The sequence below is a fragment of the Myodes glareolus genome, chromosome 1, assembly GCF_982192425.1.
Source record: "Myodes glareolus chromosome 1, mMyoGla1.1, whole genome shotgun sequence".
NCBI lineage: Eukaryota > Metazoa > Chordata > Mammalia > Rodentia > Cricetidae > Myodes > Myodes glareolus.
Genome location: NC_142026.1, coordinates 89051336 through 89073441, shown reverse-complemented (window position 1 = coordinate 89073441; position 22106 = coordinate 89051336). Strand labels below are relative to the sequence as shown.

At 42.5% G+C, this 22106-nt stretch overlaps 2 protein-coding genes across 3 annotated transcripts in view; one reads left to right on the top strand and one right to left on the bottom strand.

Moving 5' to 3' along the window:
* Fig4 (FIG4 phosphoinositide 5-phosphatase) overlaps nucleotides 1-7548 on the bottom strand; it is a 115786-nt gene extending 108238 nt beyond the window's left edge. The window contains exon 1 of the mRNA XM_048424991.3: nucleotides 7285-7548. Coding sequence (XP_048280948.1) covers nucleotides 7285-7350 — 66 coding nt within the window. The 5' untranslated portion in view covers nucleotides 7351-7548. The remainder of the gene's footprint in view (nucleotides 1-7284) is intronic.
* A 60-nt stretch (nucleotides 7549-7608) lies between these two features.
* Ak9 (adenylate kinase 9) overlaps nucleotides 7609-22106 on the top strand; it is a 144134-nt gene continuing 129636 nt past the window's right edge. The window contains exons 1-7 of one of the 2 annotated variants that reach the window (XM_048424988.3): nucleotides 7609-7643; nucleotides 8199-8323; nucleotides 10189-10316; nucleotides 12039-12102; nucleotides 14099-14151; nucleotides 14248-14344; nucleotides 19733-19845. In XM_048424988.3, coding sequence (XP_048280945.3) covers nucleotides 7618-7643; nucleotides 8199-8323; nucleotides 10189-10316; nucleotides 12039-12102; nucleotides 14099-14151; nucleotides 14248-14344; nucleotides 19733-19845 — 606 coding nt within the window. In that variant the 5' untranslated portion in view covers nucleotides 7609-7617. The remainder of the gene's footprint in view (nucleotides 7644-8198; nucleotides 8324-10188; nucleotides 10317-12038; nucleotides 12103-14098; nucleotides 14152-14247; nucleotides 14345-19732; nucleotides 19846-22106) is intronic. The other variant, XM_048424987.3, reaches the window with a different exon arrangement.

The window sequence follows — 22106 nt, the reverse complement described above, 5'->3', positions numbered from 1 at the left end:
CCAGCTTGTATGATAGGACCGTACTGCCAAACTCAAATTAGGTGATGCCCCAGCTGCTGTGCCCAGCCTACATATCCCCCACCCCGCCCCCCGCACTCTAGAACAAAGCTGAGCAGTCTCACTGAAGCTGACTCCTGGAAGGCTGTTTCCACCTTACTCGGAGACTGTACAAATCCCTGCACACCGTATCTCTTCCCTTTGTCCTAGTAGACTGGTGGCCAGTGCCACTAGGAAAAGGGAGACTTCACAGGTGTACATATCTACACAAATATGTGGAAGTCAAAGATCAACATAGGGCATGTTCCTCAGTGACTCTCTGCAGGGTCTCTCCCTGACCTTGAGCTCACAGACTGGCAAGACTGGCTAGTCGGCAAGCCCCTGGGACCCTCCCATTTCCACCCCAGGATAACAGGCACACACCACCATTTCCAGTCTCTCCTGTGGGTGCTGAGGATCCACATGGGATAACGGGCACGCCACCAGCAAACAGCAAAAAGCTGTGTTAAACTCTGTTTTTTCTGTGTGTCTAGAATTAAGCTCTCAGTTTTTTATGTGGATTTAGTCTATCACGTTGGTGCCAAATTGTTTTATGAGGAGGGTGGCCCTTTGTTTGTCCCGGCAGGCCCAGCTAGCTTACACCTGAAATAATCACACAGAAATTATATCAATTAAATCACCGCCTGGCCCATTATCTATAACATCTTATCGGCTAACTCTCACATCTTGATTTAACCCATTTCCATTAATCTGTATATCACCACGTGGCAGTGGCTTACTGGGAAAGATTCAGCATGTCTGATTCTGGCAGCTCCATGGCAGTTCTCTGAGTCTGCTTTCTTCCTCCCAGAATTCAGTTCTGTCTTCCCCACCTACCTAAGTTCTGCCCTATCAACTAGACCAAGGCAGTTTCTTTATGCATTATCCAATGAAAGCAACACACAAACAGAAGAAATTCCTACACCAACAAAGTTCCACCCACAGAGAACAGGGCTAACCTGGGTAACCAACAGGCTATAGAAGAAATGATGGGAATGTGTCTTCTGGAGCTTCTTCCTTATTTCCTGCTTCCCCCCTCCTTCCCCTCCCACCTTTTCTCCCCCCCTCCCCATGTCTCTCTGTCTCCTTTCCTCTCTTCCCTTTCTAGCTCTGTGTGGGAATAGCAGAGTCGCTGTATCTAGGGCAAACATCAGAATGAGCAGTTGTTCTCAAGAAGTGCTTAGATATTGAAGAATTCATTGTGGAAAACAGTGATTGTTTCTATTATCTACAGAGTCATTTTTCTGAAGGAGCTTTACAGCCTTTGTGTGACTTTGGTCACAAGACTTTCCTGGCACACCAGGATATCCTGGGTTATTGGGTACTGCAAACATACACAATAAGGACTAAAGTTGTAGGGGTGTGATGGTTTCCTCCAGAAAACATATAGGTGTCCATGAGTCAGGATGAGTATTTTGTTCAACAATCAGCTCAGCTGACCAAGCTGGATAAGTAACCTGGAATAAACCCCACCCCCATCTAAGCCTCCAGACGACTGTGTCACAGGTGATGTTTAACTGTTACTTCTGAGACCTTGAGGCCAAGCCACCAGACTCCTGATCTACTGAAATTATATGAAATATTAAATGTTTATCACTGCACAGATCTGCTATGGGGGGGGTAACTTAAGCATGGGTAAGTCATATAAATCCTGTATCATGTTGTCCTGGTTAGTTTTATGTCAGCTTGACACAAGCTAGAGTCATCTGAAAGGAGAGACTGCCAATTGAGAAAATGCATCCAGAAAGGCTTTAGGACATTGTCTTCATCAGTGATTGATGCGGAAAGCCCCAGCCCACTGTGGGTGGTGCTATCCTGGGCTGGCGGTCCTGGGTTCTATAAGAAAGCAGGCTGAGCAAGCCAGGAGAAGCAAACCAGTAATCAGCACACAGCCCCCCTCAATGGCTTCTGTCTCAGCTCCTGCCTCCACCCACCCTGTCTGAGTTCTTACCCTGACTTCCTTCAGTGGACAGTGATGTGGAAGCCAAACAAAGCCTTTCCTCCCCAAGTCTCTTTAGTCACGGTGTTTCGTCACAGCTGCAGAAAACCTAACTAGGGCATACGTCATATATAAAAGAATTTACTATAACATAGACCATAACATGAAAGCTAAAACTGTGACTCTTTTTATTTGAAAGCAAAATATCATCATGACCTTGGAACAAGCAAAGACTGTCTATGAAAAGCAATCAGCACACACACAAAAACTGAGTAAGGATCAGAAACTGCAGCCCATGCTTATAATCCCAGCACTGGGGAGGCTAAGGAAGGGGGAATCATGAGCTTGATACTATCCTACACTACACGATGAGACTATGTCTCACAGGAAGGAAGGAAGGGAGGGAGGGAGGGAGGGAGGGAGGAAGGAAGGAAGGAAGGAAGGAAGGAAGGAGAAAAGGAAGTAGTGTAGTAAAACTTCATCAAAATGAAAAGGCACTGGATTGGAAAACTGGCCTGTGGGTAAAGATTCCTAGCACCCACTGAAAGCCCAACACAGGAACACGTCTATAACCAGAGCTGGGGGCAGCGTACACACAGGTGGAGCCTGGAAGAGGGGCACTTGCTGCCCAGCCAGTCTAGCAAAACAGAAAGCTCTAGGTCCAATGAAAGACATTTAGTGTCAACCTCTGGCTGCCACACTCCTCCACATGGACACACACACACACACTTAAAATTTCTGTTCACCAAATGATCATTTAAAGTGATTTATTGGATATTCTAGAAAAAAAAGGTTTCACAAAACATATATGGCAATGGACTTGATTGTAGAATACATAAAGAATGCCAGCAAATCAGAAATGCAAAAAGAGCCCAATTCTGTAAGTCGGCAAAATAAACTGATCCTTCCGAAAGGACAAGCAATGAGCACATGAGAGCATGCCCAGTGCCAGCAGTCAGTAAGGAACAAACACAATCCAAATGAGAGCGCTGAGCTAGGAGCACTGACGGCATAAATGCTGGCCAGGACACGGAACAAGGGCACTCTACAGACACTGCTGGCAGGGGTGTACACAGGTACAACCACTTCACAAACCTGAGAATTCCCCAAGGAGCCAGGACATGTGACCTCTTCAGTGAGTGATAGCATTCACATGTGTTTACACACAGAGAAATGAGAATGTATGCACACAAATACACTTTTTCTAGCATAGTCACAGATAGATTATTCATAGTCCAAATAAACAGAGGTCCTGAGTTCAATTCCCAGCAACCACATGGTGGCTCACAACCCTCTGTAATGAGATCTGGTGCCCTCTTCTGGCCTGCGGCAGAATACTGTGTACATAATAAAAAATCTTTATCCCCCCCCCAAAAAAGGTGCAAACTCCTGATATAACAAAAGTAGGGATAAACTGCAAAAACATGCTGAACAAAATACACTGGACCTAACAAAATGTGTAGTACAATCCCATCATATGAACTGCTTTGTTTATTTTGAGCAAGGTCTTACTATGCTATCCAGGCTGGCCAAGTACTTGAGATTCTCTTGACTCTGTCTTAGTGCTAAGATTATAGACATATACTCTATTGTGTCCAAATACTTATTATGTGAAATTTTAAAACAAGCATATGTAATCTAATATATATATATATATAAAAAACAGGATAGTAGGAATGGTGAGATTGCTGAGTACTTGATGCTCTTCTGGTGGACCCAAACTTGGTTCCCAGCACCTATATTAGGGAGCTCAGAACTCCGGATCCAGGAGCTCTGATGCCCTTCTCAGAACTCCAGGGCACCTGCATCCATGTGGCATATACACAGAGAGATACACATGCATATACATAAATAAAAATTAAAGTAAAATTTCCCTTTAATAAAAGATTTTTTTAAATAAAACATTAATTGCCAGAAATGGAATGGACAGTTGACTGTGGTTTGAATGAGGATGGCCCCAATATATTTGAATACCTGGTCCCCCGTTGGTGGAACTCTGTGGAAATAATTAGAAAGTGTGGCCATGACCTTGGAGGATGTGTGTCACTGGGTGTATTTTTTTTTCCAAAATCCATGCCATTCCCAGGGTCTCTCACTTGGTCTCATGGTTGTAGCTCAAGATGTGCATCCTCAGCTACTACGCTAGCACCGTGCCTGCCAAGCTACTGCCATGTGCCCGCCATGATGACCATGAACTCCAGCCCGCTGAAACGGTAAGCCCTAAATAAATATTTTCTTCTTAAGTTTCCTGCTGTGATATCTTATCACAGCAAAGAAAAGTAACTAGGCACACAGAGAACTTTCTCAAGCAGCAGAGATATTTCATGTCATAATAGTATTGGAGGACAATGATCTTGTACCCTGTAAAGATTTGTCAGTTATACTGGTTTAATAAAATGCTGACTGGCCAGTAGTCAGGCAGGAAGTATAGGTGGGGCAAGGAGAACAGAATTTTGGGAAGGGGAAAGATAAAGTCTGCAGTCATTACTGAGACACAGAGGAAGCAAGATGAGAATGCCTCACTGCTAAAAGGTACCAAGTCACCTGGCTAACACAAACAAGAATTATGGGTTAATGTAGGACGTAAGAGTTAATAAGAAGCCTGAGCTAATAGGCCAACCAGACCTCTGTGTGTTTCTTTGGGACTGAATGGCTGCAGGACCAGGCAGGACAGAAATTTCAGTGGCTATAGAATACACATGTGCATAGTTCTGCTCAAATTCCATAAGTTTAGATTTGTGCATTTTAATTTACACAATTTTGCCTCAAGATATAAAACTTTAAGAACAGCAAGCAGAAGAGTTAGTGAAATGAATTTTAAGTTGTGAAGAATGGCAGTGGCAACTCTCCCCGAAGGGGTCTGTACCCATATTTGGTCTGTCTGTCTTTCCACAATTCTGCTTTGAGAGCCCCACACCTATGCTTTCAGTATGTCCTATCTTCTTCTTCCTAGAGCCTCTTTCTTAACCCTCATGCTTAAGCCTCCGACCCCACTTCATTAAGAGAAAAATAAAAGAATGTCAATCACGCGAGATGAAAGAGGCACTCTGTCAACATGATATGAAAAGTTCTACCCATTTAACCTCAATATCAATAGTCAACACCTCAGTCTGGTTAGAAAGATCTCTACCAGCAGAAGGTTCCAGACTGTACTCCTAAATTCACTTTGCCTTGCTCTCTGCTTCCCCAAATAAACAATGGTAGCAGTGAGAATAACAGTGTAACACACTGGCCTCTAGGCAACATTAAATACACTGGGACCTTAGAACAGGACAGCACAGACCACTCTGCAAAGGTCACCCATGATTCTCATGATCATAGCCTACAGGACATTATAGATCACTCTGCAAACGTCCCCCATGATTCTCATGATCGCAGCCTACAGGACAGCACAGACCACTCTGAAAATGTCCCCCATGATTCTCATGATCACAGCCTGCAGGACATCACAGATCACTCTGCAAACGTCCCCCATGATTCTCATGGTCACAGCCTACAGGACAGCACAGACCACTCTGCAAACGTCCCCGTGATTCTCATGATCACAGCCTATGTTACAATTTTCCATTCCTACCACTCACTCATTTGCTAGTAATTTTATGTCTTATCTGAGTGGTGTCCCTGCATCTCTAAGCAGATGACTTGAAACCAATCTTTCTGCTTTAACTCAAGAATAAATAAGTAAATAAACAAAGATTTACTTATCTGATAAGGACCAAGCTTCAGAGTTAATGCAGCCTACCACATATTACCTGCCACAGGTAGGGGAAGTCCTACAGTGAAGGAATTACTGTTATGATTTGTCCACAGGGGCAGTGTCCAATTAGAGCTAGGTCTCTCACCTCATCCTTCACCCCAGCACCTGTACTGTTTGTGGGAAGCATTCAAGCCTGCATTCCCAATCCCGCTTTTCCAGAGCTGGGGAGTTGGGTCCTCCGTTGAGCCCATGTAATGTTCCTAGCATCCTTCTGATGCACCCACCTTTCCTGTGCCAAACCCTCTGACTAGCAGCCAGTGACTATGTGGCACATGTAAGGCATGGATGTATTTGTGCTGTCGGGACCATAAAAGGTTTGATGAGAAAAGATTGAGTGAGACAGAATTAAGTAGAAAACCACAGGGTGACCACAGGGAACTCGAGCTGATGTTGTTTTACTGGATAATTAAGGCACAAAAGTGTACACAACCGAATCTCAAATATGTGTTTGATGACCGCTGACTCGGGGCTAAATTAGGGACGGAATGTACCCTTCTCGGCATAGGTGCCACTCAGGAGTTCTGAAAAATAAATTCTGCCTTAGAAAGAACACAACATCTGAGCCGGGCCCCTGGAAGGCTCAGATTATCAGTGGGCTAAAATCCTATGCACCAATTTACTTACGTTTCTTACCAGGAACCCTTATCAGCACATTTTACTAAAAGAAAATTTTGTTTCAATGTCAAAATGGTATTTCTGTGTGAGTCTCTGAAGAGAAGTGAAGGTATTTGTAAAGCTTATTCCATTTCTGGTCTTGATCCAGTCGAGTGGACTTGTTTCCCAAACTGATTTAGAACCAGTGATTGTACACAGGAAACAAGGTAGACACTACCAGAATTGTGAGACACTACCAGAATTGTGAGAAACTGGGAAGGTAAATGCTTTCTTGTCCTCTCGAAGACTAGCCACATTTCAAGGCATGTACCTTATGAGATACTCATCAGTTTGTGACCAGGAAGGTGAATTAACTTAAACATTGATCCCAATATCATGGTGGAGTCCAGATTCAGGTAAGCCACACTCAAGTAACTTTGTTTTTCAACTCTACAAGCCGGAGAACTAGTAACCTAACTGTCCATGACACGGAACCCCAAATCTTCGCAAAAAATAGTGCAGAGTCACGTCAATCGCAGTGACAATATACCAGGGAATGCAAAATAGAAGTTACTTAGGCAAAGCTCAAAACGGCTTCACTGTGAGGAGTGGACTCAAGAACTTTAGCAGATTGTGAGAAAGTGGAAAACAATCATCGAGTAACTCATTCAGAAGTTGTGCGTCATTTCTGTGTGCCACAAGCACCTGTTTGCGTGAACATTTTCCAGACACGGCTCCTAAGCAGGACAGACACGCAAACCCACCGGTGTCTGGCTGCACGGCCCTGGCAGGCAAGCTCCCTCCGAGGCCGTTTTCCACCGAGCTGCGAAGCTGGGAGGGGAGGTGGAGATGCGGGGTGCTGCCTCTGCCCTTCGACCCCACAGCGATCCTACCCCCACCCCCACCCCCGGCAGCGCGGTCCTCCCGCCCGGTCTGTCCCGCCACAGCAGACACTCACAGCTCTGGTCTCGTAGAGCACGAGCTTCTGGACCGAGCTGATGATGGGAGCAGCGGCCGTGGGCATGGCTCCAGCCAATGGCGGCCCCACTACAGGGCACCAGGCCGCAGCCCGGGTCGTGACAGCTGCCGGACCGTCCCCGGAGACCGAGGGAGGAGACTCTGCAGAGCCCGCTTGCCAGAACCCGCAGAGAAAAACCAAAGTCGGAGTGCTAAAGCTTTAGCAGCCGCGGCAGCAGGCTGCTTCCGGATTCCCCGAGTCACACCTCCCATCAAGCCCCGCCCACACGCGAGGGGCGGGGTTACAACAGGGGTACGGCGTTGTTGAGGGCGGATGCTAAGGGCGCCATCTTTGTTAAGGTCAGCCTCCAAAAAAAGAAAAATCTGCTTTATCTTGATTCTTAAGGAAAGGAGGTCAGGTGACTGGAGTCTCCTTTCTAATTGCTTTTCCATGTTGTAATTGGTCTCTTTCTTCCTGTCTACTCTATATTTTCCTGAAACCTATCTCAAAGTGGTCCTTCCCTGAATGCCTGTGATTTTTCCCTCTTTCGTCGCCTATTTTTTCCTGTAAGAGTCAGTAAAGTTCATGTGGCCCACGAATCTTTCCTGATCACTTCTGTGTGGCGCCGTTGGTATTTGCACATTTTATGTGTGAGGCTAAACCGTCTGTGAATTCTAAAAGAGACGGCGCAGTGTAGGGGAGCGTCCTGCTGGGGGAGCCGTTCTGCTTAACATAAGGCTCTTCCGTTTGTTCTGGACGTAATTGGACTGTAAGTAGACAATGTATGTACTCGCTCTGCTCCTCACTTCCACATTTGAGGGAAAAGGTGCTTTATAATAAAGGGTGTTATATTATGAACACAAAAGCAAACATTTAAGTACATTAAGCAAACATTTAATTCACCCGAATTACAGCGCCACCCCCAGAGGCCCCGCCCTCCAGGGCCCTGCAAGCCACCCACTGGTTTCCAGGGCAACCGCCCAACAGATACTTGGAGCCTCAGGAGGTAGCTGCTGCCGACCCGGTCCACAGGGGTCAGGTAAGCAGTCCTTTCCCCAGGGGTGGGAGGACCGTTGTCCGCTGTCTGGATGTATTTTGTGTAGGGAAGTCCGCTTTCTGTGGGGATCCCCATACCAGTTTTTTTTCCTTTCAAAACTCGACCCCATCTATTCATAAATCAACTTTCAAAACCGGTTCTCCTTTCATCGACTATTTATCTCACAGATGCAGGCCAAACACCTGCTACAGAGGGTAAGATAGTAGTGGCTAAGCTAGCCCAGGGAGGAAGTGCTAGGTTCCCCCAGAATTCACCGCTAGAGGGGTCGCATCCTGACAGGATAATAAAATTTAAAAAATGCAAACACATAGCTGAATGTGATACTAGAGTTTGCTGTGGATTCCGAATGGGGACATTACAGGATTTCTTAAGTATTTAGGTATTTATTATTAGTTTCCTTTCAGAGTTTGATCAATCTTTTTATTGAGAAACTAGAAAAAAGGCAGGAATGACAGTTCTGGACTTTTACCTGTGTGTGTGTGTGTGTGTGTGTGTGTGTGTGTGTGTGTGTGTGTAAGAGAGAGTGAGCGTGCGTATGTAAAAGCCAGAGGTCAATCTGGATGTTGTTCTTCAGCCAACAAGCCCCAGGGAACAAGTTATCTCCATCTTGAACTGAATCTTTTAACTTTTTCATTTCATAATGGAAACCAACCCTTCCTAATGTAAGCTAAACATTTGCAGAATGTTTTGGTTTAGGAAAGTCACTTTTTACAAATAAACAATTCTGATTTTCAAATATTGTTTCTGATTATTGTTTTATACTACAACTAAACACTTCCCTTTTAGGACTTTCTTAGTGGGCATCATCTAGAAGCAGAAAGAAAAAGACAACTAAAAAAAAAAAAGAGTACCAAGCTACTTATAGAAGGGGCAATCCCAGGAAAAAGTGGCAAGGAAGGAAAGGAACTGGGAAGGGAGAATATTATCAAGCAAAGCTCTTGGTTATCTAAATCCCCTAGGGAATGAGGGGTGCATATCTTGGAACAGATATATATGCAGGCAAAATATAAATAAACATAAAATAAAATAAATAAATAAACAAAGAAAGAAAGAAACATATACTTGGGGGAGTAAGGTGGTGAGAAGGATCTGGAAAGAGTTGGGGTAGGGGGAAACAGTAAAAATTAGTGTAAGAAAAACCTTTAAAAAAGAGAAAGTTTACTTTAATAGTGCTAATTAATATAGCATTAATATAACATTATATTATTTCTGTTTAAATTTTTATGGTTACATTGATGTGATTAAATATATTGTTTTTTAGTTTTCAAGAATTGGGAATTTAAAATACATTCATAATTATTTCATTGTAATCAAGAAAAAAGTTTGTTATTTTTATTATTTACATAATATATTTATTGTATGGGTGAATTTTTTAGGTTCAAATATATAAATAATTTACAAATGTTTGAAAAGAACATTAGATCTTTGTAAAAAAAAAAAAACAAATCCAAAAACTCACTGACCCAATTTATTTCTGATTCATTCCAACAAAAGCTACATAAATTAAGATCTGCTATAACAGACATAAAGTTTAAAGTGGAAGTCTGTGCCCATAACAGGTCACTAGCAAGAGCTTTCCAAAATGATTTAAATGATTTAAAGATCAGCTTTGTAGAAATTTAACAAGCAATGAAACATGTATGTGTGTATGTATATATATATTTTTTTCAGTTTGATTTTTTGGACATGTTGACCTTTCTTTTAAACAGCTTTGGTCATGCTGTTGCTCTCTCAAACATTTAATGCTCTGGACTGGTTGCAGGGCTAAGAACATTCACAGGGTTCTTCCCCATCCTGCTGCTCCATCAACTGCACGCCTTCAGCTCTTCTTCCGTTCTGTTCTGTAGTGTTTTCTTTTATGGCGTCTGCAGAGAAGACAGAAGAATGTCCTTTTGCAGATATCTTTAATGAAGACGAAACTGAGAGAAACTATTTGTTATCCAAACCTACCTGCTTTATTATATTTGGAAAACCAGTAAGTTATCTCTCTAACATTTAGTATTTTGTATTTTAAAATCTCAGTCTTATATTACCATACGAGAATGGAAATCACATCGTGTGTTCATATTTTCTTTAGTGTCTGATAGACTTTCATAATATCGCTTCAACTCTGATATAGTATTGGTTTTGAGTTCTTATGCTGATCACTAGAAGAGAAATCTCGGCTACACTGATGTTGGTTTTAATAGTATAAGGATATAACTTAACGAAACTCTGTACTGTGGTGATTGCTGCTGCTCTGTGATTTAAGGTTACTTCAGATTTGATATGAATATAAGATCTGCTTAGAAACTAGTCATGAGGCTCTCCGGATATGTGAGATGAACTGGGATGGCTATCAACACCAAAAGGTGCTGAGGGCAAATGGGAATGGAATGAATGAAACTTATGCCCTGGAAATGCTGAAGCATGCATGGGCAGCCCATATATGGTGGTTCAGATGAACTTGTCCATATTGGGTTTCATGTTCTAAGTTGATGAAGACAACAGACCAGGTCTCTTCCTCAAGAAGGCACCAGATCTCATTACAAGATGGTTATGAGCCACTATGTGGTTGCTGACAATTGAACTCAGGGCCTTTGGAAGAGCAGGCAGTGCTCTTAATCACTGAGTCATTTCTCCCGCCCGAGGGCAAATGGGTCTGTAGTGTATTAGAGAACCAGCTATTGTCTTCTTGCATAGTGGGAAGAACCCAGAAGGCACTGTTATAAAAATTGTTCACTTCTCTGCAGCTGGGGGAAGGACCTCCCGATAAGCTCTGCCTTCAGCCACTGAGCTAACTGACAGCTAGAGGACTGTGCTAGTCAATTAGAGAACCTTCCAGAACAGCCAAGGCCAAAAAAGAGCCCATCTTTGGTTTCATTTTTGATAGAAATCATAGGACAGGTAACCAAGAAACATTTCCAACAATTTTTATTAGAAACATTTTTTCTAAATGGTTTCATTTAGAGACAGAGGATGTTTCTAAAACCATGGTCCTAAACATCATCCCTGATAACACCCAGAGGCAAGTATCACTTCTTAGGAATGAGCTTGTAACTTTGAAACAGAATGTTCTCCAAACAGTCAGCTAAGAGATTTATCTGTTCTTCAACACTGCTGGGTGAGCGGGTGCTACAGTCACAGCAGTTAACGAGGCTGAGGCAGGAGGATCACAACCTTAAGCTCTGCTCTGGCTTCAGAGTGAGTTCACGGCCAGCCTGGGCAACTTACTGAGGCCCCATCTCAAAATAAGAAGCAAGCACAGGACTGATGATATTGTTCACTGGCCAGGTTCTCATTCACATAGCCACAACATGTTGGGAAAAAAAAAAAAAGGAGAAAATCAAATTATTAAGTGGAAGTCACCAAAACTTCCCTTTTCTTTTTGAAGAAAATAAAATGACAAACCTCAATATATTTTATAAAGATTTATAATTAGAATTACAAATTTTTTATAATATCCCAATGATGTAGTGTTCTGATTTATATAGTTTCCTAATTTCTTCAATAATAATGTATTTAGATAAGTTCGGTGTGTGTGGAATATTTAAGAATTAGTGGAGAAAATGCAGTTCTAAACATGGAGGGCCCTCTTTAATTTATAGGGTAAACATTTATGTAACAATAAACATCGGTGGGATTCTTTGTATTGGTGCCTCTGCTTCACCTTGAAATGAAGGCTTTGCTGGGTTTTAATAACATTTCTCTTTTCAAGGGGTCTGGGAAGACAACATTAGCCCGTAATATAGCACAGGCTTGGAAATGTATTCGTGTTGAAGGTAAATTTAATTTTTTCCCAGTATTTAGTATGAATAATTTTAAAGATTCATGATATAGACTGCATAATGAATTCCAATCCAAGAGTCCATAATTAATGTTTTATCACATTTCCGTCATCGCACACCTCTCTCCCAGCTGACCATCAACTCTCTGGTAGCTTCACTCCAGTCATGCCTGTCAAATGCCTTTGACTCCGTCCTTCCTCCTTTATTTCCATCGGAATTGTTTGTATGTGTGCATGAGCACGTTCTAAGACAGAAAGAGAAAAAGGGAAACTGAAGCTTTTCTTCAGAGCATTCTTTATTACCTCAATGCAAAAAAGTGTATTTTTATGCATAAATTTCCTTATGTTCCTTGAAACATGTAAGTCAACAGGTTGATGCACGTGTGCACACACGCAAACACACACACACACACACACACACACACACACAGACACATCTTTCTAACCAGTAAAGCTATCCGCTTCCTAATAGAAAAGTAAGGAAAAGGATGAATAAGAAATTTACAGAGGAACTGGGTAGTTGGTTCAGTCAGTGACATGCTTGCCACACAAGCATGGGGACCTGAGTTTGCTGCCCAGCACCCATGTAAACAGAAGCCAGGTAATGTGTCAAGTGCTCGCAGTCCTGTGCTGGGCAAGAAGCGACAGGAGGCTGGCTGGAGCTCACTGGCCAGCCAGCCTAGCCTAAGTGACTGTTGAGCCTCAGACCCCAGGGAGACCCTGTCTCAAACCCAAGGTGGACGACTGCTGAGGAGTGAGACCTGCTTACATGTGCACATGTGTACACGCACTCATCCATAAGCACATGTGCATACACACAGTGCACAGACATGTACACACACACTACTCAGGAAAGTAGATCTAAATCCAAGGAATAGAAGAAAAGTTTCATCTCATATTATTAAAAATTAACACTGATTCATATTTGTCTGACAAGTTGGTGGTGAAGCATTAAAATCACTGGCCTAACTGTAACCATTGTTAGCAAGGATGTCATAGAATGGGCATCCCATACACCATTAGGGCATCCCGTACACCATTAGTGAAACTGGGATGGGCATCCCGTACACCATTAGTGAAACTGGGATGCCACAGTTTTCCTATGTGTGTGGAGAACAATCAGTAACACAGAACACACTCACATAGATCTTGGAAAGTTTCCTCTTTTTAACAAAGATTTACTCCTGTTTTATGTGTATGAGTGTTTTTTCCTCATATGTGAATATGTACCACATGTGTTCCTTGTGTCCATGGAAGCCAGAAGAGGCCTTAGGTCCTCTGGAGCTGGAGTTACAGAAGGTACTGAACCTGTATGTGGGTCCTCTCCTTAGCCACTGAGCCACCTCCCCAGCCCGTTTTTGTTTTTGTTGTTGTTGTTGTTTTCTTTTGTTTTAAATAAAGAAGTTTAGGAAGTCTTACAGAACATCAAGGCATCTATAAATTCCTAACGACTGGTGCCACAATTCAACTCAAGTCTCGCCTAAGTCAATCTCCTCCCATTCCCACCATGTTGTCTTCCATCAGAGAATGGCATATTTACTAGAATTCTCAGGGTTCCTCTTTGAATCGGGGTTATCCATTTTCACATTTCCCGATGCGTTCTTTCCTTCTATATGATCATCATAGACATTAATGAGACCCTGGCACTGAAAGGATCTAGACTGACAATGCTGCTGTGCACTTTCGCATGGTATGGGGCCATTCATACACACTGCCCCATTCCGTCCTCCTACTGTGCCCACGGGGCACAGTCATCTAAGGCACAGCGGTTCGGTCCGCTCAGATTTTAACCTGGTGGAGTGGCCAAGACAAGTCCCCGCAGAACAATCCTTCACCTCTCCTTTGGCCAACCTTAACCGATCTAACATGCATAAAGATGCTTTGCAAATTCTCAAGTGATGTAGCCACCAGTTAGCAAACATTCAGAAAATGTTTCTTAGTTTAGCAGTCTGAATATTCACTTGCACTCACGTGTTACCCTCACGTTTCAGCTTTATCAGTTTTGGAGGAACACATTGCCACCGAGACTGAAACGGGAACTATGGTGAGTGAGCAAATCTACATTTCTAAGTTACAATGAGCCAGAAACTGTGAATCCCAGAGAGTGTGCAGTAACGCACAGCGTCTGTGCTTCTTCTAGCTGCAGTCGCTGCTGATGAGTGGTCACAGCATCCCAGACGAGCTCGTCACGAGGCTGATACTGGAGAAGCTCAAGTCTCCGGAAGTCTCTCACTTCGGTATGTGCCTGGATGCGTGCCTGTATGCATATGTATGTGCATGTATGCATGCAAGCGTCTGCAGGAAGCACCAACAGTAGTTTTCTGGATTCCTCTTTCGCTTTGGCTCAGGAATCTCACAACCCCTTAGACTGAGCTAAGCGTCTAAGATAGATTCAAGTGCTTCTTTGTCTTTAATTCTCCAGTGTCCACCTTTGCTTTTTTGTTGATGGTAGATTTTCCAATACAGGGTTTCTCTGTGTAACAGTTCTGGCTGTGTTGGAACTCACTCTATAGACCAGGCTGGCCTTGAACTAACAGAAATCTGCTTGCCTCTGCCTCTGGAGTGCTGGGATGAGTTTGCCACCAGCCCCAACTCTACTATCTAATGAATCAAAGCATCAAAAAGGTGCGTTGGCTTTCTTGCACCCACCACCTCTGGCTTCTCCTGTCTGCTCTCCTCTTCACCCTGCTATTGTAGCATTTGTCAGCCGTCAATCTCTGTGTGAGAGCTGGAACTGCTTCCCTCTGAGACTACACATTGCCAGAGCTACTCCTCATTTAGCCTGCTCTCTGGTTACATACTCAAAAGTCTCTCCCTGCACAAAAGGATTCAGAGCAAGGCCTTGCTTTCTCTAATTCTCCAGATAAGACCACTGACATCAGGGCAACTAAAAAGAAAAGAGCAAAGCTCTGAGATATTTGAAAGAGAAGGGAAGAAGCATATGAATATCTTTGGGAGAAAGACATCTTCTTCTGAAACAGATTTGTTGAATGAAAGAAGGAAAATTCCAGAAGAGAATTAAGGGAGAACTTTGTAGCTCTTACGACTCTTTGTAACTGCAGAGTTAGGGCTGGACATGTAGTTGGATGTAGAGCACTCACCTAAAATAGTCAAAGTATATTCAGTTCTCAGGACTGAAATCAAAAAAGCTCCATAAGAAAACAGGAATTGCCAGGCAGTGGTTGTGTGTTGGAAGAGCTATTTGTTCGTCCTGGCCACCCAGAACCAAAATAACCACACAGAAATTGTATTAATTAAACCACTGCTTGGCCCATTAGCTCTAGCTTCTTATTGGCTAACTCTTATATTAATTTAATCCATTTTTAGTAATCTGTATATTGCCACATGGCAGTGGCTTACCTGCAAAGATTTGACATGTCTGACTCTGACGGCTCCATGGCATCTCTCTGACTCTGCCTTCTTTCTCCCAGCATTTTGTTTAGTTTTTCCTGCCTACCTAAGTTCTACCTTATCAACATGCCCAAAGCTGTTTCTTTATTCATTAATGGTAATCACAGCATACAGAGGGAAATCCCACATCACTTCCCCTTTTCTGTTTAAATAAAAAGGAAGGCTTTAACTTTAACATAGCAAAATCACATATAGCAAAACAGGTATCAAACAAGAATTACAGTTACAATATTTATATATATTTTATCTTTTATCATAATTAAGGAAAACTGTAACTACAAATTCTTTAACTCTGTTAAAGACTCTAGAAGGATATAATACCTAAGTTAACAGGAAGTGCACTATAAGCAACTTCCAAAACTCTAGAAATGACAGAGACATCTTGCTGCCTGGGTAGTCACCCAAAGTTTTTTGTACCATTGGGGCATCCATTTTTAGCCTACAGGCCCATAATATCCAGCAGACATTTTTATGAAGCAGGAAATTTTAAAGACATTTCTGTCTATATTGGTAGTTTGTCAGTCATTTTTTTATGTCCTGCAGAATATCTAGCAGACTCTTTCATGTAGCAAGAACCCCAAAGGACCATCTCACCTTTAGGCAAGTTTATCAGTCATTTTTCTGTGGGTCCTGTATGTCTAGTTTAGCAATCCAGATAAGAGCAGGTTTTTTTGCCCAAATGGCTAACCAACTCTATAAGGAGCCTCTTTAAAGCCCATCTTTCTCTTGAAGTAGCTTGGTACTGCAAGGAGCAGATGTGTCTCACTGTCATGAAAAGTCCCAAGTTCTTAAAACATTTTAAATCCCGTATTTTGAAGGTCTCTGAAAGATTTGAAGAATACCTATCTAACTGGAATATATCTCTATATATCTAGAAAACCTAACTAACATGACTTCAATCTTGACTATTATAGATGTCTATCTATTAACCTATACTTCTTAATTATACATTACATTTTTAAGTGAACTACACAAACACAATACCTTAATCGAGGGCAGAAATATACATATATAACATAACAAAATTCACCTTAAATTTGTATCAATAAACCAAGATCCATACTAAAGCAAAGTATTTATCAATATAGCATATTCCCCTTTAAATATAAACAAACAATTATGAACAATATTTGGGAATATGGGCATAGTTATGTTCCTCTAAACTTTTTTTTTTGCTGTTTATTGGGTGAAGTATTTTTGTGGGTGAGTTTACAGCAACCTTTTAGGGAGTCTTGTTTCATCAAACCATATTGGTCTGGAAGCAATCCACAGATTTTCATCTTTTGTGGAAACAAAAGCAGAACCTCTTTTTTAAAGTAACATATCCTTAGACTCAAATTTTGGAGCCAAGATGCCTTTATAATTTACATGATGGTTTAGTTTAGCAGCTCATACAATGAAATATTTCACTGTGCTTAGCTCCTTCACGGTCAAAAAATTCAAAGAAAACACAATAATATACATAGTCCAGATTCTCTGTGCATATTTTATCTTTACGTGGCTTATGTTTTTACTCCATTTAATTTCTGACTGACTGTACTTTGTCTCTTTAAAGACGTTTTTATAAAATGATTTACTTCTTTTCCACCTCTTTATACTTTTTTTCTTTCTCCCAAGCCTACATACATTTATCCAACTGTGACCCATTTAGAGGTTTTTTTTTAATGTCTGAATCTGTCCTTATTGTGTTATCTGTAATTCTTTACTGTCTTGAAGAGCTTTTAAAATGGTAAGCGGCTTGGTTGTAGCTGTTCTGGATGCTGGCTCTGCCTCTCTCCACTTTGTACCGTTACTGCCAGGTCTGGTAAGAGATGCGCTCAGCACTTTAACTCTAGAATGAGCATATAGCACATAAACCCTTTTAGTCTGAGTAATAGCTAAATCTGCCATGCAGCGCACTGCAGAGCCTGGAATTATCTCTGTATATGGCAGCTGGAATCCGCTGTGCTCTCCCACCTGTCGTGCCTAATAAACCTTTTTCTGCTGCTTGCCTGGCGGGGAGCGCTGAGCCAAGGACATAGTCTCAGTTACTTTTCTCCTAACCCTGAGTGGGTACACAAACACCTGAACCCACAAATGACATTAAAATGCTCTATACCCTGAGTTTGCACTGGCTGCACAGCCCAGGAAGCCATCCTTTAAAAAAGGCGTGAGCTTTTTTTTTATGCTACCAGTGAATCAGGAAAAGCTCTCTTAAGGGAGCTGCAGCATGCCATCAGCAGGAAAAAAAATGTGATTAAACTTTATTTTTATGTGTCTTGAGTTTCTTTTTAAGCTTTTTTAGGTTTTACATAGATTTAGTTGGCCACGTGAGTGCCAATTTGTAGGAGAAAGGAGCCACTTGTTGATGGCACACACCTTTAATCCCAGCACTCAGGAGGCAGAGGCAGATGTATCTCTGTGAGTTCGAGGCCAGCTTGGTCTACAAGAGCTAGTTCCAGGATAGGCTCCAAAGCTACAGAGAAACCCTGTCTCAGAAAACAAACAAACAAACAAAAAAGGGAGTTAAAAATAAAGTATGGTTCAGTAAAAACTATATCAAAGAAAACAGGAAACACTCAACAGATAGTATCATCCGTCCTTTAAGTAACTATCTCACTTTATTTACTTGATATAAAATTTTTTTACTAAGCTCTCAAGGCTGAAACATGGTTTACAATTGTTCCTCAAAGGGGAAAAACATTAAAATAGCAGAAAAATATACTGAAGTCCTTTCATTTCTAGCTGAAGAATTGATACGTATTTCAGTAATGAGAGAAAAGTTTCTTGGGCAATCAAGTGACATAATTTAAAAGTGTATTGAGAGAACAGCATGATGGTGGTACCCAAGACTCCCTGGGGAGACAACATGATGGTGGCACCCAAGATTCCCTGGGGAAACAACATGATGGTGGCACCCAAGACTCCCTGGGGAGACAACATGATGGTGGCACCCAAGACTCCCTGGGGAGACAATATGATGGTGGTACCCAAGACTCCCTGGGGAGACAACATGATGGTGGTACCCAAGACTCCCTGGGGAGACAACATGATGGTGGTACCCAAGACTCCCTGGGGAGACAACATGATGGTGGTACCCAAGACTCCCTGGGGAGACAACATGATGGTGGTACCCAAGACTCATTGCAGTGAGATTTCTCCTTCTGTGTGGGATGCAAGTCAATGAGTGTTCTAAAGCCCCAACCATATTGTGTTGTAGGAGGAGGGCCCGCTTATTAATTCTGGCCGCCTGGCTAGCTTGGCCCCAAAAGAATCAAACAGAAACTGTATTAATTAAATCACTGTTTGGACCATTATCTCTAACTTCTTATTGTCTAACTCTTACATCTTAATTTAGCCCATTTCTATTAATCTGTATATCACCACATGGCAGTGGCTTACCAGCAAAGATTCAGCATGTCTGATTCTGGAAGTGGCTCCATGGTGTCTCGGTCTGACTCTGCCCTTCTTCCTCCCAGCATTCAGTTCTGTCTTCCTTGCCTACCTAACTAAGTTCTGCCCTATCTACAGGACAAGGCAGTTTATTTATTCATTAATCAAGAAAAGCAACACACAGAGGGGACCCCCACATCACTGTGTTCTGTTTCTTATGTACAAAGGCTACACAGGCATTTCATCACTCTCTATAACTACACAGATATTGTATGTATGTGGCTTACTATGTTATGAAATACTAACCTAAAGATGAAAATAATAGGTCACATAAAAAGAGTCATATAACTGTTTCTACTTGGGTTAAAAGTATTAGCCTGGAGTTTCTTTCCATAAGTGTCTCATCTAAATCAAACTGACTTAGATTTTTAAAGAATTTAAAACATCTATTTACTCACTGTTACAGTTAAGGGGGACATATGCACACTATGGCGTGCATGTGGCGGTCAGAGGACACCTTGAGGGAGCTGGTTCTCTTCTTCCAGCTTATGAACCCTGGAGAATGAGCTCAGGTCGCTGGGCTTTGTGACAAAGACCTTTACCCCCTGCTCCATCTTGCCTGTCCCTGACTTAGAATTCTTAAGGATGTTTCCTCCCAGTTGGTGATTTCCTTTTAATCAGAAAAGCATCATTAATAGTTACACTTCATGTGGTAATAACTTAAAATTCATGACAGACAATTTTATGAATTTCACTTACTTGTTAATATTTTAATATTTTATAAATTATAATAAAGCTGTGCTCTCACATAGTGATATAATAAATTGTTACACATTTTACAGGTTACATCATCACCGAAATACCATCACTCGCACAGGATACTATGACCACTTTAAAGCAACTGGACTTAGTTAAAAATTTAGAATTGCAACCAGATGTCATAATTAATATTAAGGTAAGGATATTAGTTGCTTCCTGAAACAGCAAATCTTTTATTTTCAGAGGACTTAAGTTCGAGGAATGCTTTCATACTTAAAATTTATTTTACTTTTAATAGTGTGTCTGTGTGTAGGCTTGTGCATGTGAGTGCAGATGCTTAAGAAGGCCAGAAGGGGGAGTCGGATCCCCCAAGTCCCCAAGACTGGAATTACAGGCAGTTGTGAGCCACCTGATGTGGGTGCTGGGATTTGAACTTGGGTCCGCTGCACAAGCAGTATATGCCCTTAAGCACTAAGTCGTGTCTCCAGCCCAGGTTTTCTGGGTAGTTATGGAAACAGTCATTTATGTATCACACTTCTGGGTTTCTGCTCCTGAAGTTCCACCTACCAGGAACTTCTTTGCCCCATCACCAGACGTCATCATAGCTAACTTTTGTAAGGCAGTGTGGGCATCATCTCATCAGAACTTGCCCTGGCAGCCACTTCCCTCACTGCCACCACACAGACAGACAGACAGACAGACACACCCTTAACACTCAGTTGTTTTTTACTTCTCTGGGAGCCTTCCCTGTTTCTCTCTTCTCTGATATTCCTCACCTCTCTGTATATCCTTCACAACCCCTACATGAGGGTGTAATCATGACTCATTCATATAAGCTCCCCCTGGTACACCGCATGGTACCTAACCACTTCTAATAATTTTAGCAGTTAAATAAAAGGGTAGGCAGATGACTTGTATGTATAATGCCGAGGAACACTGTGTGGCATTGAAAAAGTCAGGGCTGGGATCATATTTCCAATTCTCTTTATCTTCTCCTGGAATTTGACAGACTGTCTAGGTGCCTCTATTTCATCTTGACAGAGATGGCAACAGCCGCTACATGGGCTTGCGATCAGAATTTAATATGCCACCATCTACTTGTTTTGTGAAGATGGAGGGAAAGCTTTGGTGTTCAGACGCTGAGAGTTTATTTTTGGGGACCTCTGAGTGCCAGCCTCAGTGTCCCCTGAGGGTTCAGAAGAAGACTCAGAGCAAGCGCAGGACCTAGAAGGGTCTGAGGGCGAAGTGAACGCTCCACTACATACTTTTCTGCATCAGTTTCTTTATTCTTCTCCTGCTGCTCTCCTCCTGTTCTGTAAAGTCTCCAGTTTAGATACACACACAAAACAAAGACAACTCTCTAAGCCTGGGTGTCTCTTTATCTTTGAAGGTTCCAAACGTGATCTATATGAAAGACTCCTTTCCTGACTGCATGTCCTGCCAAATGGAAAACAATTGCAGGGAGGTGACTTCTAGTGTATCTCAGGGAACAGAACAGAGATATGGCTGTGGGAACCAAGGTTTCTGGCTATGTGACTGGATTCTCTCACTGGAGGCCTCATGGGGTGGGGGAAGCCATCCTGTAAGCAAAAGAACAAGCCAGGTTTTTTAGTGTCCACAGTCCTGGTGGGACAAATAGATCCAGTTATGAAGCAAGTTCCAGTATATATTCTGTATATCAGAACTATATAGCTAAATAAAAAGTCATCTGCGTGACTACCCACAGATATATGCACCCATAAGATTGAGATGCAATCATGGGATTACATACACACATCACAAGAGATTACATACTACAATGCAGGTATCAGGGAGACACCAAGCTGCTTCAGCAAAAGTGAACAACAGCTTTCAGAGTCGGTGGTGCTACAGACCTTGTCTGGACAGGATTAACCTCCATCAGATAGCCACACTTCTAGTGTGTTGACATCTGAACACTAGCTGCCACCTGCTTCTCATGCCTGTGACAGTTTATGATGGCTCAAATAGATTTGGTTCTCAGCTCTGATGTTAAGACTCAAAGATGTGTCAGGGTCAGCTGTGAGAGAGGAAGCCTTCTAATGCCGAGCATGTTGTGTTCTGTAGCCCTGCCACTGTTAACAGGCAGGAGTGAACCAAAATCCTGAGCAGGCCAGGTGTGCTGGTGCAGGCCAGGTGTGATGATGCAGGGCAGCTGGGGTGATGCAGGCCAGGTGTGGTGATGTAGGTCCAGATGTGGTGATGCAGGCCAGGTGTGGTGATGCAGGCCAGGTGTGATGATGCAGGGCAGCTGGGGTGATGCAGGGCAGCTGGGGTGATACAGGCCAGGTGTGGTGATGCAGGGCAGCTGGGGTGATGCAGGCCAGGTGTGGTGATGCAAACCAGGTGAGGTGATGCAGGCCAGGTGTGGTGATGCAGGTCCAGATGTGTTGATACAGGCCAGGTGTGGTGATGCAAACCAGGTGAGGTGATGCAGGG